Source organism: Cherax quadricarinatus, chromosome 13, assembly GCF_038502225.1.
Source record: "Cherax quadricarinatus isolate ZL_2023a chromosome 13, ASM3850222v1, whole genome shotgun sequence".
Lineage (NCBI taxonomy): Eukaryota > Metazoa > Arthropoda > Malacostraca > Decapoda > Parastacidae > Cherax > Cherax quadricarinatus.
The window spans coordinates 41,916,375-41,935,567 of NC_091304.1; the positions used below are offsets into that span (position 1 = coordinate 41,916,375).

Consider the following 19,193-nt stretch of genomic DNA (forward strand, 5'->3'; position numbering starts at 1 on the left):
CCCAAGTATCATTCGTCTCCATTCACTCTTATCTAACACGCTCATGCACGCTTGCTGGAAGTCCAAGCCCCTCGCCCGCAAAACCTCCTTTACCCCCTCTTTCCAACCCTTTCGAGGACGACCCCTACCCCTCTTTCCTTCCCCTATAGATTTATATGCTTTCCATGTCATTCTACTTTGATCCATTCTCTCTAAATGACCAAACCACCTCAACAACCCCTCTTCTGCCCTCTGACTAATGCTTTTATTAACTCCACACCTTCTCCTAATTTCCACACTCCGAATTTTCTGCATAATATTTACACCACACATTGCCCTTAGACAGGACATCTCCACTGCCTCCAACCGTCTCCTCCCTGCTGCATTTACCACCCAAGCTTCACATCCATATAAGAGTGTTGGTACTACTATACTTTCATACATTACCTTCTTTGCCTCCATAGATAACGTTTTTTGACTCCACATATACCTCAACGCACCACTCACCTTTTTTCCCTCATCAATTCTATGATTAACCTCATCCTTCATAAATCCATCAGCCGACACGTCAACTCCCAAGTATCTGAAAACATTCACTTCCATACTCCTCCTCCCCAATTTGATATCCAATTTTTCTTTATCTAAATCATTTGATACCCTCATCATCTTACTCTTTTCTATGTTCACTTTCAACTTTCTACCTTTACACACACTCTCAAACTCATCCACTAACCTTTGCAATTTTTCTTTAGAATCTCCCATAAGCACAGTATCATCAGCAAAAAGTAACTGTGTCAATTCCCATTTTGAATTTGATTCCCCATAATTTAATCCCACCCCTCTCCCGAACACCCTAGCATTTACTTCTTTTACAACCCCATCTATAAATATATTAAACAACCATGGTAACATTACACATCCCTGTCTAAGACCTACTTTTACCGGGAAGTATTCTCCCTCTCTTCTACACACCCTAACCTGAGCCTCACTATCCTCATAAAAGCTCTTTACAGCATTTAGTAACTTACCACCTATTCCATATACTTGCAACATCTGCCACATTGCTCCTCTATCCACTCTATCATATGCCTTTTCTAAATCCATAAATGCAATAAAAACTTCCCTACCTTCATCTAAATACTGTTCACATATATGCTTCAATGTAAACACTTGATCTACACATCCCCTACCCACTCTGAAGCCTCCTTGCTCCTCCGCAATTCTACATTCTGTCTTACCTCTAATTCTTTCAATTATAACCCTACCGTATACTTTTCCTGGTATACTCAGTAAACTTATTCCTCTATAATTTTTACAATCTCTTTTGTCCCCTTTCCCTTTATATAAAGGGACTATACATGCTCTCCACCAATCCCTAGGTACCTTCCCCTCTTTCATACATTTATTAAACAAAAGTACCAACCACTCCAACACTATATCCCCCCCTGCTTTTAACATTTCTGTCATGATCCCATCAGTTCCAGCTGCTTTACCCCCTTTCATTCTACATAATGCCTCGTGTACCTCCACCACACTTACATTCTGCTCTTCTTCACTCCTAAAAGATGGTATACCTCCCTGGCCAGTGCATGAAATTACCGCCTCCCTTTCTTCCTCAACATTTAAAAGTTCCTCAAAATATTCTTGCCATCTACCTAATACCTCCCTCTCCCCATCTACTAATTCCCTTACTCTGTTTTTAACTGACAAATCTATACTTTCCCTAGGCTTTCTTAACTTGTTTAACTCACTCCAAAATTTTTTATTTTTTTCATTAAAATTTCTTGACAGTGCCTCTCCCACTCTTTCATCTGCTCTCCTTTTGCACTCTCTTCACCTTTCTTTTACTCTCCATTTACTCTGCTCTTCTTATAACACTTCTGCTTTGTAAAAATCTCTCGTAAGTTACCTTTTCTCTCTTATCACACCCTTTACTTCATCATTCCACCAATCACTCCTCTTTCCTCCTGCCCCTACCCTCCTATAACCACAAACTTCTGCCCCACATTCTAATGCTGCATTTTTAAAACTATTCCAACCCTCTTCAACCCCCCCACTACTCATCTTTGCACTAGGCCACCTTTCTGCCAATAGTCGCTTATATCTTGCCCGAACTTCCTCCTCCCTTAGTTTATACACTTTCACCTCCCTCTTACTTGTTGTTGCCACCTTCCTCTTTTCCCATCTACCTCTTACTCTAACTGTAGCTACAACTAAATAATGATCTGATATATCAGTTGCCCCTCTATAAACATGTACATCCTGGAGCCTACCCATCAACCTTTTATCCACCAATACATAATCTAACAAACTACTTTCATTACGTGCTACATCATACCTTGTATATTTATTTATCCTCTTTTTCATAAAATATGTATTACTTATTACCAAATTTCTTTCTACACATAGCTCAATTAAAGGCTCCCCATTTACATTTACTTTCTTTCTACACATAGCTCAATTAAAGGCTCCCCATTTACATTTACCCCTGGCACCCCAAATTTACCTACTACTCCCTCCATAACATTTTTACCCACTTTAGCATTGAAATCCCCAACCACCATTACTCTCACACTTGATTCAAAACTCCCCATGCATTCACTCAACATTTCCCAGAATCTCTCTCTCTCCTCTACACTTCTCTCTTCTCCAGGTGCATACACGCTTACTATAACCCACTTTTCACATCCAATCTTTATTTTACTCCATATAATCCTTGAATTAATACATTTGTAGTCCCTCTTTTCCTGCCATAGCTTATCCTTCAACATTATTGCTACTCCTTCTTTAGCTCTAACTCTATTTGAAACCCCTGACCTAATCCCATTTATTCCACTCCATTGAAACTCTCCCACCCCCTTCAGCTTTGTTTCACTTGAAGCCAGGACATCCAGTTTCTTCTCATTCATAACATCCACAATCATCTCTTTCTTATCATTTGCACAACATCCACGCACATTCAGACTTCCCACTTTGACAATTTTCTTCTTCTTATTCTTTTTAGTAATCTTTACAGGAAAAGGGGTTACTAGCCCATTGTTCCCAGCATTTTAGTTGACTTTTACAACACGCATGGCTTACGGAGGAAAGATTCTTATTCCACTTCCCCATGGATATAAAAGGAAAAGTAATAAGACCAAGAACTATTAAGATAAAATCAAAGAAAACTCAGATGAGTGTGTATAAATAAATGTGTACATGTATGTGTAGTGTGACCTAAGTGTAAGTAGAATATAACAAATATACAAAAAAAAAAAAAGTAGATCAAAGTTTTTTACACGTTTTCAAATGTAAAAAAAAAAAAAAGATTAAATTTTTTATATACTTTCAAATGTTGAAAAAAACATAGATCTACGTTTGGACAGTTTAAGGGTTAAAAACTCGTAAAACAGACTGGGGGTTTACCAATCCTCTGGAATATCGGCAAAAATCTAATATTGCTGCTACTTTGAGCTCAATTTCAAGCTACTTTCATTCCTGAAACAAATCAAAATCATCTGTATTTCAGTAGTATATCTTTGATTCTATCAAATTGTACCAAGAAACAGTCAATAAAACCTTAAAAACTATTTGCGAAAACACCTTAAAGTCGCTATTTTAAACCATGTGCTCTGAGTGTTTTGTTTTCCATCATGCACCACATGGGGCAGTATTTTTTTATGCTCTGTAGACTCACCCTGCACAGACCTGTTCCCTCATATCTAGCTCAAAATTTACCCCTCACAACTTATCTGAGTGAAACAAACCATACTGTGGGGGAGGGGAGGGCTTGATCCTGCGATTAGAGTCATAAAACTCCAGACTGACATATTAGCCACTGGCCCAGTAGCTAATGTGTCGGTCTGGAGTTTTACAACTCGTTACGATGGGTTCAAGCCCCACCCATAGTATAGTTTGTTGGCAATCGTGTCATTACGATTTTATTAGTCCATTATCTGAATGAATTGAACTCATGATGTAGAACTACGTCAGGGACCCAGGCCTGATTTGATGTTCTACATGATGGACAGTGAGAGGGTTCAGGTCTATTTCAGCTTATTCCATTGCTCACACTGTCTTGATTCCCTTTTTCTGAAGGCTCAGCTTTTGGTGTTATTATTGTTGGGCTGAAGTTGTGATGGCCCATGGGTTGTGTCCATCTCACTTCTGTAAAATTAACAACCAGAATACTTTTGCAAATATGAAGTATTTAGTACATATTAATAAATTTATTACAATAAAGGAATAAAATGAAATTATCATTTGGCTTGCATTTTCAACAATAAAACTAACAGTCTGTTTGACAGTGGGTCGTAGGTTTGAACTTTGGGAGCCCCTAACAATACTACCACTGGCAACAACAAATCTTCACACATCTCCTAGTTTATTTATTACAAAATGAGTGTACCAACTAAGCTGGTGCAAAAATATTTATGAAGTAGGTACTGTATACACATTACTTTCAGGTTCCTCTCATTTTTTAACTTTCTTACGTAAAAGCAGATAAGCAGATGGTACTAAATTGGGGATTGGGCATGTTGCATTTTTTTTTATTATTTTATTATTATCACACTGGCCAATTCCCACCAAGGCAGGGTGGCCCGAAAAAGAAAAACTTTCACCATCATTCACTCCATCACTGTCTTGCCAGAAGGGTGCTTTACACTACAGTTTTTAAACTGCAACATTAACACCCCTCCTTCAGAGTGCAGGCACTGTACTTCCCATCTCCAGGACTCAAGTCCGGCCTGCCGGTTTCCCTGAACCCCTTCATAAATGTTACTTTGCTCACACTCCAACAGCACGTCAAGTATTAAAAACCATTCGTCTCCATTCACTCCTATCAAACACGCTCACGCACGCCTGCTGGAAGTCCAAGCCCCTCGCACACAAAACCTCCTTTACCCCCTCCCTCCAACCTTTCCTAGGCCGACCCCTACCCCGCCTTCCTTCCACTACAGACTGATACACTCTTGAAGTCATTCTGTTTCGCTCCATTCTCTCTACATGTCCGAACCACCTCAACAACCCTTCCTCAGCCCTCTGGACAACAGTTTTGGTAATCCCGCACCTCCTCCTAACTTCCAAACTACGAATTCTCTGCATTATATTCACACCACACATTGCCCTCAGACATGACATCTCCACTGCCTCCAGCCTTCTCCTCGCTGCAACATTCATCACCCATGCTTCACACCCATATAAGAGTGTTGGTAAAACTATACTCTCATACATTCCCCTCTTTGCCTCCAAGGACAAAGTTCTTTGTCTCCACAGACTCCTAAGTGCACCACTCACCCTTTTCCCCTCATCAATTCTATGATTCACCTCATCTTTCATAGACCCATCCGCTGACACGTTCTCTCCCAAATATCTGAATACATTCACCTCCTCCATACTCTCTCCCTCCAATCTGATATCCAATCTTTCATCACCTAATATTTTTGTTATCCTCATAACCTTACTCTTTCCTGTATGCACTTTTAATTTTCTTCTTTTGCACACCCTACCAAATTCATCCACCAATCTCTGCAACTTCTCTTCAGAATCTCCCAAGAGCACAGTGTCATCAGCAAAGAGCAACTGTGACAACTCCCACTTTATGTGTGATTCTTTATCTTTTAACTCCACGCCTCTTGTCAAGACCCTCGCATTTACTTCTCTTACAACCCCATCTATAAATATATTAAACAACCACGGTGACATCACACATCCTTGTCTAAGGCCTACTTTTACTGGGAAATAATTTCCCTCTTTCCTATGTACTCTAACTTGAGCCTCATTATCCTCGTAAAAACTCTTCACTGTTTTCAGTAACCTACCTCCTACACCATACACCTGCAACATCTGCCACATTGCCCCCATATCCACCCTGTCATATGCCTTTTCCAAATCCATAAATGCCACAAAGACCTCTTTAGCCTTATCTAAATACTGTTCACTTATATGTTTCACTGTAAACACCTGGTCCACACACCCCCTACCTTTCCTAAAGCCTCCTTGTTCATCTGCTATCCTATTCTCCGTCTTACTTTTAATTCTTTCAATAATAACTCTACCATACACTTTACCAGGTATACTCAACAGACTTATCCCCCTATAATTTTTGCACTCTCTTTTGTCCCCTTTGCCTTTATACAAAGGAACTATGCATGCTCTCTGCCAATCCCTAGGTACCTTACCCTCTTCCATACATTTATTAAATAATTGCACCAACCACTCCACAACTATATCCCCACCTGCTTTTAACATTTCTATCTTTATCCCATCAATCCCGGCTGCCTTACCCCCTTTCATTTTACCTACTGCCTCACGAACTTCCCCCACACTCACAACTGGCTCTTCCTCACTCCTACAAGATGTTATTCCTCCTTGCCCTATACACGAAATCACAGCTTCCCTATCTTCATCAACATTTAACAATTCCTCAAAATATTCCCTCCATCTTCCCAATACCTCTAACTCTCCATTTAATAACTCTCCTCTCCTATTTTTAACTGATAAATCCATTTGTTCTCTAGGCTTCCTTAACTTGTTAATCTCACTCCAAAACTTTTTCTTATTTTCAACAAAATTTGTTGATAACATCTCACCCACTCTCTCATTTGCTCTCTTTTTACATTGCTTCACCACTCTCTTAACCTCTCTCTTTTTCTCCATATACTCTTCCCTCCTTGCATCACTTCTACTTTGTAAAAACTTCTCATATGCTAACTTTTTCTCCCTTACTACTCTCTTTACATCATCATTCCACCAATCGCTCCTCTTCCCTCCCGCACCCACTTTCCTGTAACCACGAACTTCTGCTGAAAACACTAACATTTTATAGTGCCAATTTGATTGTGATGTCTGCACACTTCTGGTAATACATCTGTTGCATGAATGATAGTGAATATGTATACAATTTTTTTGAGGGGTGGAGGGGTGGGGGGAGGGAAAGTCAACATATATTGGTGGGAGACTACCACTGTGTTAAAAGCAATAGTGTAGTAGTATATTTTCATTTGACTGTACAGTGGACCCCCGCATAACGATCACCTCCGAACGCAACCAATTACGTAAATGTATTTATGTAAGTGAGTTTGTACGTGTATGTTTGGGGGTCTGAAATGGACTAATCTACTTCACAATATTCCTTATGGGAACAAATTCGGTCAATACTGGCACGTGAACATACTTCTGGAGTGAAAAAATATCGTTAACCGGGGGTCCACTGTACTTGTAACAGTTTAGTATTTTAGCTCAAGAAATTCATGAACTTCTTATGATACATAAATGGAGAGGTGTATATCTGTGTGTGTAATATTATATTGAGAGTACTTTAATTCTCAGTTGTAAGATTACAGTCTTTGACTGGTGGCAGTGAAAAAAGATGCACATAAACATCTTAAAGTCTTTAAAGCTGTCAGCATTTCTGCATGGAATTAGGAGGCATCCAACAATTAAGGATGGAAAAGTATACTGTGGGACCCCTGTATCCGCGGAGGATACGTTCCAAGACATACCATGGATACCCAGAACTGCAGATAGTAGCTAACCCTATAAATAAGTTGTTTTTCATTTACATACATGCCTATAATAAAGTTTAATTGATAAATTACACACATTAAGTCAAGAATTAGCACTTTTTCACTGAGGGGAAGCACTTCATATTTTCTCTTCGGCTTTGAAGAACTGCCACCGTCACTGCTTTTGCACTTTGTGGCCATTATTAATTAACCCCTTCAGGGTCCAAGGCCAAAATCTGAAGTGGTGCTCCAGTGTCCAAGAAATTTTGAAAAAAAAAAAATTATTTTTCTTACAGAATTAAAGAATATATTTTTGTGAAGGTAATAAGACAAAAAAAAAAATTCTGATCAGTACTTACCGAGATACAGTGGCGGGAAGTTGACCCAAAATGACTGGGTGGCGGCAACATCAGTGACTTCCGCAAAATCCCATTTTTTTATTTTACGTTTTTTATACTTTTTTTTTTCTTTTCTAATTTTTTTCTTTTTCTAATAACATTTGTGGCCTGTGAGACCAGTATAATGTATATTGTATAAGTGTACACTCATTGTATTCAACACAATAACTGCACTAATTTGTTTATCATTATATTGCTTACAAAACTTGTTTACAAGTTTATTGTAAACAAAATGATGAAAATATTAGTGCGGTTATTGTGTTGAATACAATGGTACCATATAGTACCATATGGTACAGTGGTGCCATAGGGTGCAATGGTACCATATGGTACAATGGCACCATATGATACAATGGTACCATATGGTACAATGGCACCATATGATACAATGGTACCATATGGTACAATGGCACCATATGATACAATGGTACCATATGGTACAATATGGAACAATGGCACATGATACAATGGTACCATTTAGTACCATATGGTACAATGGTGCCATAGGGTGCAATGGTACCATATGGTACAATGGCACCATATGATACAATGGTACCATATGGTACAATGGCACCATTTAGTACAATGGTACCATATGGTACAACAGCACTATTTGGTACAATCAGGGCCGGATTAAGAAGTCTCCGGGCCCTAGGCTATTCAGATTGGCGGGGCCCCTTTGAGTTACGGGTAAGCGAAGCGACCCCTTCCAGCTTGGGGGTGGGGGGGGGTCGGTGTGAGCCTGTTTTAGGTCTAATTAAATACATTCTGGCTATTTAGATTAAATTTGATAGGGAAAGTACATCAAGACAACCAAAACCATTTACCAACAGCCATTATAACTATCTTGTTAAATCATGCATTTTAAAGAGAATAAACTCAAGACAGCATAGTATTACTAGATTAGGCTATTAAAGTAGTGACATCATGTACCTATTATATTCAGCATAACCACTACAGCACTATTATTCCCTTTATAAATCACCGACCATTATTGTTATCATTGCATCATGCATAAGACTATCAAATCATATAAACTCAAGAAAGTAAAGAATTGTTTATATTCACAGGCACTTCTTAAATAAACTTTTTTCTAGATTTCATATTGGCAAAATCATCAATTATATTCTGAAAATCAATATTTCTTGTTAGATCAGACTCAATGGTCAACAAGGCTAGGTTACACAATTTGTCTTGGCTCATTGTTGAACGGAGCTGGTTTTTCACTCTTTTCAAAACAGAAAATGAACGTTCTCCTTCACAGTTAGTAGCTGGAAGTGTTAGGTAAAGGCAATACACTATGTCAACATTAGGGAAGGTTTCTGAGATATCTGCATTTCTTAACCCTTTGAGGGTCGACAGGCCCTCTCCGAAACTCGTTCTCAGGGTCGGCCAAATTTAAAAAAAAAAAAAAATTATTTTCTCTTATGAAAAGATAGAGAATCTTTTCCCGATCATAACGACACCAAAAGTTTGAAATTTGATAGAAAACTTACGGAATTATGCTCTCGCAAAGTTAGCGGTCTCGGCGATGTTTACGGATCGGCGATTTTGCCCACTTTCAGCCCCATTTTCAGCCAATTTCACTGTACTAGTCGACAAAAAACATGAATATTTCGCTAGAACTCCATTTTTTCTATCGAATGAGTGCAAGAAACCACCCATTTATAAATTCAACTATCCAGTACAGTGGTCAGAATTTAGCAATTTTGCCAATTTCACACAAATTTCAAAAGATGCCAATTTCAGAATAGGGTCCAGAATAAACAAGAAAGACATTCCTGGCACTAAAATGACATTTCCTCTAGTCATTAGTCACGTCTCAAGGCCCCTCTTATATTCTTTTGCTTTCCACTTTGAATTTTTATTCTCACAAAAAATATAAGATTTACTGTTATGCAGACTACTGCATTAGTGTAAAAAATGGTATAAATATTATTGGTGCACTTGTGAAAGAATATTAGACTCACCAGTTGACGTGTATTGCACGCTTGGCACGATTTGTTTACTTTTGAAGTTTGGTAAAAATCGAACATTTCTGCTACTTTGAGCTCAATTTCAAGGCACCTTTCATTGTAAAACCAGTCAAAATCATCTCAATTTCAGTAATATGTCTTCCATTCTATAAAATGAGACCAAGAAAACTAGAATACAACAATAAATACTATACGAAAATACACTGCAAAGTCGCTGATTTATTAAAAAAAAATGGAAAAAGTTTTTTTTTTCTCATTATGCACCGTGTGCTGCAGGATTTTTTTTAGACTGTGCACACTGACCACATAGACCCATTCTTTCATATGAAGGCCTACCAGCTTTCTCCCACTAGATTTGAGGTCGCTAGAATTTATGAGTACTAGTACGTCAAAAACCCCTACGCGTAAGACGTACTAGTACGACGAAAACCCTCAAAGGGTTAAATGTTTCAAAGCAGCTGAGGGCGCACATTTTTCAGGTGGAGCTTTAATCTGATTCATATACCCAGAAAAATGAACTATTTCGCCAACAAATGTGTCCTGAACATCTGCTGAAAGGTGTTGTTGCAACTTTAATGCAGCTTCTCTCAATTCTGCATCTGGCATAGTAGTAATTTTGAACAGAAATCCAAACTTGTCATTGAGATTCTGCTAGATTTCTTTTCTTTTCACCAATTCTGTAATCAGTGAATCCAGAATGACGAAGTATGTAGCTGTCTTACATTTCTGCCTTGGTAGCAACACAATTTCATTGTCTGGCTCTTCAAAATTGCGTTTCCTCTTCCTTGACCGCTGATGATCAGCCCCGGTAACTGTAGTCTTTCACCAGCAGTTTAGCTTTCTCTTCAAACATTTCAAAAGCTTCATCATTGCGAAGTGAGCTTACAAATTCCACTAAGCCTGCATAGAGGTTAGCACAAGTAGCCATTTCAATTTCAGTTTTCTGAAGTGTCTTGTTCGTGGCATTTAACCGTTCCAGTACACAGTCCCAAAGCACACAGAGTAAGGCCAATTCAAAATCTTCCAATTTTGATGCTAAGCTGGCTGCTTCGCTTCTTGTAGTTGCTGTCTGGTCTTCATCCTCTGCTATTTGGATCAAAGCAGAACGTATTTCAGCAAAGCTGTCTTTCAAAGCATGTGTTGCATCATGCTGCACTGACCACCTTGTTGTTGATAATGATTTGATGACATCTCCATGAATGGTTGACTTGAGTATACTCCACCGATGCATTGAAGCAGAGAAAAAATTAAAGAGTGCTTGTAAAAGTCCAAAAAATGAAACTGCAGTGACACAACACTCCGCAGCACATGACCTAACAAAATTAAGAGAATGTGCTGAGCAGGGCACATATTCAGCAAATGAGTTGATTTGCTTGATATGGGCTTGCAATCCATTATATTTACCCGACATGTTACTTGCATTGTCGTAGCTCTGGCCACGGCAATCCATAATAGAGAGATCATGTTCAAGCAGTGTATCCAGTACTACATTCATCTTTGTTTCTCCATCATGGCCTGAAAGAGGAATGAATTTTATAAAGCGCTCTACAGACTTACCACTGGAGTCGACAAAGCGAACAATGAATGTCAATTGATCTGTATGTGAAATATCTGGTGTTGAATCTACACTTATTGCAAAATATTTTGCAGTTTTCACAGCTGCTATGATGTTGTTGAGGACCTTCTTAGTCATCAGTTCAATAAATTCATTGCATATACAGTGGACCCCCGCATAGCGACCTTAATCCGTGCAAGAGGGCTGGTTATTATGCGAAATGTTCGGTATGCGAATGAAGTTTCCCCATAAGAAATAATGGAAATCAAATTAATCCGTGCAAGACACCCAAAAGTATGAAAAGAAAAATTTTTGCCACATGAAATATACATTTTCCTACACACAAAGAGAAGGATACATGCACAATAGTAGAGTAGTACATGCACAATATATATTGTGCATGTACTACTCTACTAAATGAAGAATAAATGACACTTACCTTTATTGAAGATGCAGCAATGACTGATGAGACACTGTGTCCTGGGAGTGCCTTTTCCTCCTGAGTACTGTAGGTCCTGTTTGGCATTTTCTTCCAGAACAGGCCTTATCACACTGTGTATGCCACTACGATTCTTAAATCTCTCAAACCAACCTTTGCTGGCTTTAAATTCACCAATATGAGCACTAGTTGCAGGCATTTTTCCCTGTTCACCTGGGTATTAGTCGACTGGTGTGGGTTGCATCCTGGGAGACAAGATTAAGGACCCCAATGGAAATAAGTTAGACAGTCTTCGATGACACTGACTTTTTTGGGTTATCCTGGGTGGAAAATCCTCTGGGGTTAATTGTTTCTTGGTATTCTCAATAAGCCACACCAACAACGGTGCTACAGCAGCAGCAGCAGCTGACGGTGGTACAGCAGCAACAGACGATGCTACAGCAGCAGCAGACGATGCTACAGCAACAACAGACGATGCTACAGCAGCAGCAGACGATGCTACAGCAGCAGCAGACGATGCTACAGCAGCAGCAGACTATGCTACAGCAGCAGCAGACGATGCTACAGCAGCAGCAGACAATGCTACAGCAGCAGCAGCAGCTGACGGTGGTACAACAGCAGCAGCAGCTGACAGTGCAGCAGCAGCTGACAGTGCAGCAGTAGCTGACGGTGGTACAGCAGCAGCTGTACCACCAATAGTAGCGATGGTTGATTGGGGTTTATTATACAACCTGGCCAGCTCGGAGACACGCACTCCACTTTCATACTTATCAATGATCTTTTTCTTCATCTCTATAGTAATTCTCACCCTTATTGCTGTAGGGTTGGCACTAGAAGCTTTCTTGGGGCCCATGGTCACTTATTTTCCAGAAAAAATCACCAAAAACACTGTAATAATACGAAATGTTCCGATTGTATGCTTGGATGTTACCGTGGAGGCTGGCTGGTAAACAATGCCACCGGTGGAACATGTGAGCATGGCTCAGGCCGCACATTGGACGCGTCTCGGACGAAGGACGGTGAGCGGGTTTTTGGGCGGTATGCGAGGCAAAATTTTTGCGAAAAAAGCGAGCGGTATGCGGATTGTACGGTATGCGATGCGTGTGGTATGCGTGGGTCCACTGTAGTAGATGACATGTAAGATACAGTGCCTCTTCCTGCATTCCCAAGGCGTGACACATGATTTACTAAGAATGGATCGAATTGTGCTAACGATTCTATGATCCCTAGGAAATTGCCATTGTTTTCCGAACCAAAAACCTCATTTTCTCCACGGAAAGCAAGTCCTCTTAGAGCTAAGAATTTTACAACAGCAACAACTCTTTCTAGAACTTTTCTTCAGTAAGTGCGCTCTTTTTCAGTTTGATTTTCCAAATGAGAATCCAATAAGCCTTTTTTCTGTGCACGAAATACACTGGCTAAAATGCAGCTCCTGTGAGTGGTGCTGTTTTCATGTTCCTCGAAACGCTTGGAATTTTTCCAGTCATTGAACCCCTGTGTGAAGGTATTTTCTTTGGTAGAAAATAGCTTGCATGCTGAACAGTACACTTTTCCTGAGCTTTCAGAGTATACCATCCATGAACTTTTCACAGTTTCTGAATTTGCAAGCTTCCTATAAAACATAGATGACTTTAAACAACGACGACTTCCATCATCATAAATCCTTGCTGATTTCCTAAAGTCAATGTTCAGAGTTTGACTGAAGTTTTCTGCAATGAAAGCATTACGTAGAGAATCTGGGATTACATTTGGCTATGAGGCAGGATCTTTTAAGACAAATCCTGTGGATGAAATGTCCTTTGAGACATTGAGAGGAGACACAAAAGAAGTAGATGCTGGCTGAGAAATAATGGAGGGAAGGCTTCCTGTATGATCTGACGTATCTGCAGATTCAACTGTACTGGTAACATCAGAAACTGTTTTCATGAGCATGTCTGTGATCTTTCTGCAGCTTCCTACATCTTTCTTTTTCTGTTCTTCTTCTTGAATTTTCTTCTTTCTTTTCTGTGACCCACTCGCATAAGAACGTCCAACATCACGTTCACGAGATGCCATAATGAGGATGTATCACTGTCTGTAATCATGTAAATACAAATTTTTCATTATCAATTATTATTAATTTTTTAATTATTATTAAAAAAAATTTTCTGTCAATTGGGGGGATATGGCCCTTGTATCCCCCTTTCCTCTGGCTGCGCATCTAAAAATTCAAAACGTTACCAGAAAGGAGTCATATACAGAGCTTTTACCATAGATTAGGTTAGTGATTTGGGCTACGAATATTTTACTAATTCATCCTCCTTGATCTCCAATTTACTTAAACAGAAATCATACTGAGTCCAAGAACAATGCACAATGGTATTTATATTACCATTTTCATAACTAAACTAATCATTATGTTTTGCATGATATATGGCCTACCACCATAGATAAGGACATGAGAATTAAAGAATGCAGGGACAATTTTCAGTTTCACCCAGCCAACGATTTTCTGATGTGGCTTATGTGTTTCTGGGAAATATGTAGTAAATTAATTGATGTTCTACATCACTTCCCCCTCAAGGAAGGTTCCTTGATGTTGGTGAGGGGCTCTTGATTTAGGGAATTGGATCTGTGCTCCAGTTCCCCAAATTAAGCCTGAATGCCTTCCACATCCCCCCCCCCAGGCGCTGTATAATCCTCCGGGTTTAGCGCTTCCCCCTTGATTGTAATAATAATCTACATCACTTCCGTCGCAACTTGAAAACTAAGCATTTGCGACGGAAGTGATGTAGAACATCAATCAATTGAGATCTGTTATTGAAATGATAAAGACTTAAAGACAGGACAAAGTGCTTTTAAAACCTACAAACGGAAGTCAGTTTGCATTTTTAGGATTTTCTTTATAGCATTTTTACCAAAAATGCGTCTTTACTGGTCCATGCATCTTTACTGGTCAAGTAACCCTATCAGGTACCTCTCTTTAACATTTAGAGGCGAAAACAAACATTTATCCATACACATCAATGTCTATCAACAACACTTAAGTTAATTTGTCACAGTACAAGTCTAGATAACGTGTAATTACTACAGAAAATTGGAGAGGAATCTCCCATACTCGCCCATTAGCGGGAAAACACAGCTGTTCTGATGTAAACAAAGGCGTGTTGAGTGTTGCCATCTATGGCTAGGTTTATTTATTTTTATTTTATTTTATTTCATTATTTATTTTTGTTTTGATTAATTTTTAAAAATCAGTTTTACTCTCCAAACACTTGAACTTTTTAGGTAGGGACCCCTTTGCACTTGCACCATGTGCGCAGTCTTGGATGAGCCCCTGAACCCCTTGGACCGCGGGGCCCCCCAAATGCGCGGGGTCCTAGGCAAATGCCTCGTTTGCTTATGCGGTAATCCGGCCCTGGGTACAATGGTACCATATGATACAATGGTACCATATAGTGCAGTGGTACCATATGGTGTAATGGTACCATATGATGCAATGATACCATATGGTACATTGTACCATACAGTACAATGATACCATATGGTTCATTGTACCATACAGTACAATAATACCATATGGTTCATTGCACCATACGGTACTGTTGTATTCAACACAATAAACACACTAATATTTTCATTATTATTTTGTTTACAACAAAAATATACAAAAATGTTGTATATTAGTAATGTTCTATTATATATTTACAAGTGTACAGGAACTTGACATGTTCTTTGAGGTGGATGACAAAGTAGTTTGTCTCGGAAACTGGAGAGTCAGTAGCTAGCTTGTGTCTCCACTCACTCAGTCTTGGCTGGTGTCTCATGCCACCAACACCTATTGACCATATGGTACACAGTATCATATGTTACAGGGTACCATATGGTACATTGTACTATATGGTATAGGGTACCATACAGTACAGGATAACATATGGTGCAGGGTACCATATGGCACAGGGTACCATATGGCACAGGGTACCATATGGTACAGGGTACCATATGATACAGGGTACCATATGGCACAGGGTACCATATGGCACAGGGTACCATATGGCACAGGGTACCATATGGTACAGGGTACCATATGGTACAGGGTGCCATATGGCACAGGGTACCATATGGTACAAGGTACCATACAGTACAGGACACCATATGGTACAGATACAGGGATAACTATGGAAATAAGTCACCCTGACTTTTTTGGGTTATCCTAGGATTTTATACATATGCTGCTGTGTATGATAATCTATGTAAGTGTATTTCTGTATACCTGAATAAACTTACTCAAGTGCATGTGGCATCATAAGTAAGTTTATTTAGTTATACACAAATAAAGTTACATAGAATATCATACTTAGCAGCATATGTTTGGAGAACCTAGGATAACCCAAAAAAGTCAGACTTATTTCCATTAGGGTCCCTGTACCCTGTACCCTGTACCATATGGTATAATGTACTATATGGTACAATGTACTGTATGGTACATTGTACCATATGGCACCATTGTACCATATGATACCATTGTATCATATACCATTGTATGACATGGCACCATTGTACCATATGGTACCATTGTACCATATGGCACAATGGTACCATATGGTTCAAAACTATAGAATTCATCTTCAGCTCCACTTCCATCAGTCTTAGAACTGTAAGTTGTGAAGAGGAGAGTCAGAATTCGCCCGGAGAGTGAGTGGGGAGTGAGAGCTTCCTTGCCGCCAGGCACTATGAACAAAACTACTTTGCCGGCGTTCCCACAATGCCATGCGGGCGTCCAGATTTTTTCTATGGTGTGCACACTGACCACCCAGACCCATTCTCTTAGATGCAGGCCTACCAGCCTTCTTGTGCTAAATTTGACGGCGCTAGAATTTTGGCGTAGATCTACGGTTTGGACCCTGAACGCAAAGCCGTAGATCTATGGGACGGACCCTGAAAGGGTTAAGCAAAATTAAGGGTTATTTTGGGGCCAAGGTAAACATTGGATAACCAAAACCGCGGAAACCGGACCTGCTGATACAGCAGTCCTACTGTATAGTTTAAATGATGTGAAAATCACTTGGAGGTGAAGGGTAACCTTGGTGCTGTATTCAGCACTCGTTACTATAGCTTCGCTGAGAGTTAAGTGTGGGGTAGCATTAGCTATTTTCTATAATAATTTTCCATCCTTTACTGGTGGGTGTATAGAGATGAAGATGAAATGGAATATATATTAATTATCATTATGTTTGCATTTCTCTTAAATATTATCCCCTCAAAGAAAGTGGTCTCCTAATGTGTGAGCTAATTTGTCTTTTATTTTTAAAGGTATAGAACTGTGTACTGTACTTGTAAAGAGAGTAATAAGTATAAGTATTTTTGAGTTAACATCCAAGGATTTACATGCAGATATTCTTATAAGTTGTAAATTTCATGCAGGTACTTAATTTCCTTAACATAAATAATTTTCTGTTACAGGTCTTGTGTGATAGAAGAACTGTGCCAAGATGTATTTGGTGGGGCTGCCCACAGCCAGATCTGTAACTTTGTAATTCCTTGTCTAGCCTCCAGTTCTAAGTACAAGTTACCCATGGACAGGATAGTGGCTGTTTTGGGATGTCGCTCATTAAAGTTCCTTGACTCTTGCCCAGCACCTTCATTATTGTACTCTCTCCTCATGCTTGTACACTCCAGTGCAGGTAGATTCACCCTCATAATTTCACTGTGATCAGTTGTCAGTACAGTGGACCCCCGGTTAACGATATTTTTTCACTCCAGAAGTATGTTCAGGTGCCAGTACTGACCGAATTTGTTCCCATAAGAAATATTGTGAAGTAGATTAGTCCATTTCAGACCCCCAAACATACACGTACAAATGCACTTACATAAATACACTTACATAATTGGTCGCATTCGGAGGTAATCGTTATGCGGGGGTCCACTGTATTAAGAATTCATAAAAAAGTTTTATTGCTGTTATTAGTTATTAGGAATAAAGGGGTTCATATACATATAAGTTAATGAGTTAATTTTCCACATGATGAGATATTCACATTTAAGTAACTTTTAAAACTTAGATGTCATGTCTTTTAACCTTGCTTTGCCACAGTAGCTGCAAATGGGCCTCAGCATTTGTCATACTATACTGGTTTTTATATCATGTAGTACTATGCTTTCATTAGCTGTGATTATCTACTGTTACGTTCATGGTATATGAGGAATTATGTGGCAGAAAAAAATTAGTGTCAAACTCAAAGAAGGGAGAAAACACGAGCATAAGAGAAATTGAATCTGTGAACTCGTGTTATAATTTGGTATAGGACTGAGCGTTAACTCAAAGGTACAGAAGACTATATCTTCACATTCACACAAACAGATGAAACGTTTTTTTTTTTTTTTCAACAAGTCGGCCGTTAAAAGCAGGTGGGGATATAGTTTTGGAGTGGTTGGGGTACTTATTTAATAAATGTATGGAAGAGGGTAAGGTACCTAGGGATTGGCAGAGAGTATGCATAGTTCCTTTGTATAAAGGCAAAGGGGACAAAAGAGAGTGCAAAAATTATAGGGGGATAAGTCTGTTGAGTATACCTGGTAAAGTGTATGGTAGAGTTATTATTCAAAGAATTAAGAGTAAGACGGAGAATAGGATAGCAGATGAACAAGGAGGCTTTAGGAAAGGTAAGGGGTGTATGGACCAGGTGTTTACATTGAAACATATAAGTGAACAGTATTTGGATAAGGCTGAAGAGGTCTTTGTGGCATTTATGGATTTGGAAAAGGCGTATGACAGGGTGGATAGGGGGGCAATGTGGCAGATGTTGCAGGTGTATGGTGTAGGAGGTAGGTTACTGAAAGCAGTGAAGGGTTTTTACGAGGATAGTGAGGCTCAAGTTAGAGTATGTAGGAAAGAGGGAAATTATTTCCCAGTAAAAGTAGGCCTTAGACAGGGATGTTTGATGTCACCGTGGTTGTTTAATATATTTATAGATGGGGTTGTAAGAGAAGTAAATGCGAGGGTCTTGGCAAGAGGCGTGGAGTTAAAAGATAAAGAATCACACATAAAGTGGGAGTTGTCACAGTTGCTCTTTGCTGATGACACCGTGCTCTTGGGAGATTCTGAAGAGAAGTTGCAGAGATTGTTGGATGAATTTGGTAGGGTGTGCAAAAGAAGAAAATTAAAAGTGAATACAGGAAAGAGTAAGGTTATGAGGATAACAAAAAGATTAGGTGATGAAAGATTGGATATCAGATTGGAGGGAGAAAGTATGGAGGAGGTGAATGTATTCAGATATTTGGGAGTGGACGTGTCAGTGGATGGGTCTATGAAAGATGAGGTGAATCATAGAATTGATGAGGGGAAAAGGGTGAGTGGTACACTTAGGAGTCTGTGGAGAC

General features: G+C 39.3%; 1 protein-coding gene across 6 annotated transcripts in view; it reads left to right on the plus strand.

Annotated features, from left to right (window-relative positions):
- Nucleotides 1-19,193, plus strand: part of LOC128688738 (ubiquitin-protein ligase E3C) — a 401,351-nt gene that overhangs the window by 118,978 nt on the left and 263,180 nt on the right. For all 6 annotated transcript variants that reach the window (XM_070084672.1, XM_070084678.1, XM_070084673.1 and 3 more), the window contains one exon: nucleotides 17,277-17,497. In XM_070084672.1, coding sequence (XP_069940773.1) covers nucleotides 17,277-17,497 — 221 coding nt within the window. The remainder of the gene's footprint in view (nucleotides 1-17,276; nucleotides 17,498-19,193) is intronic.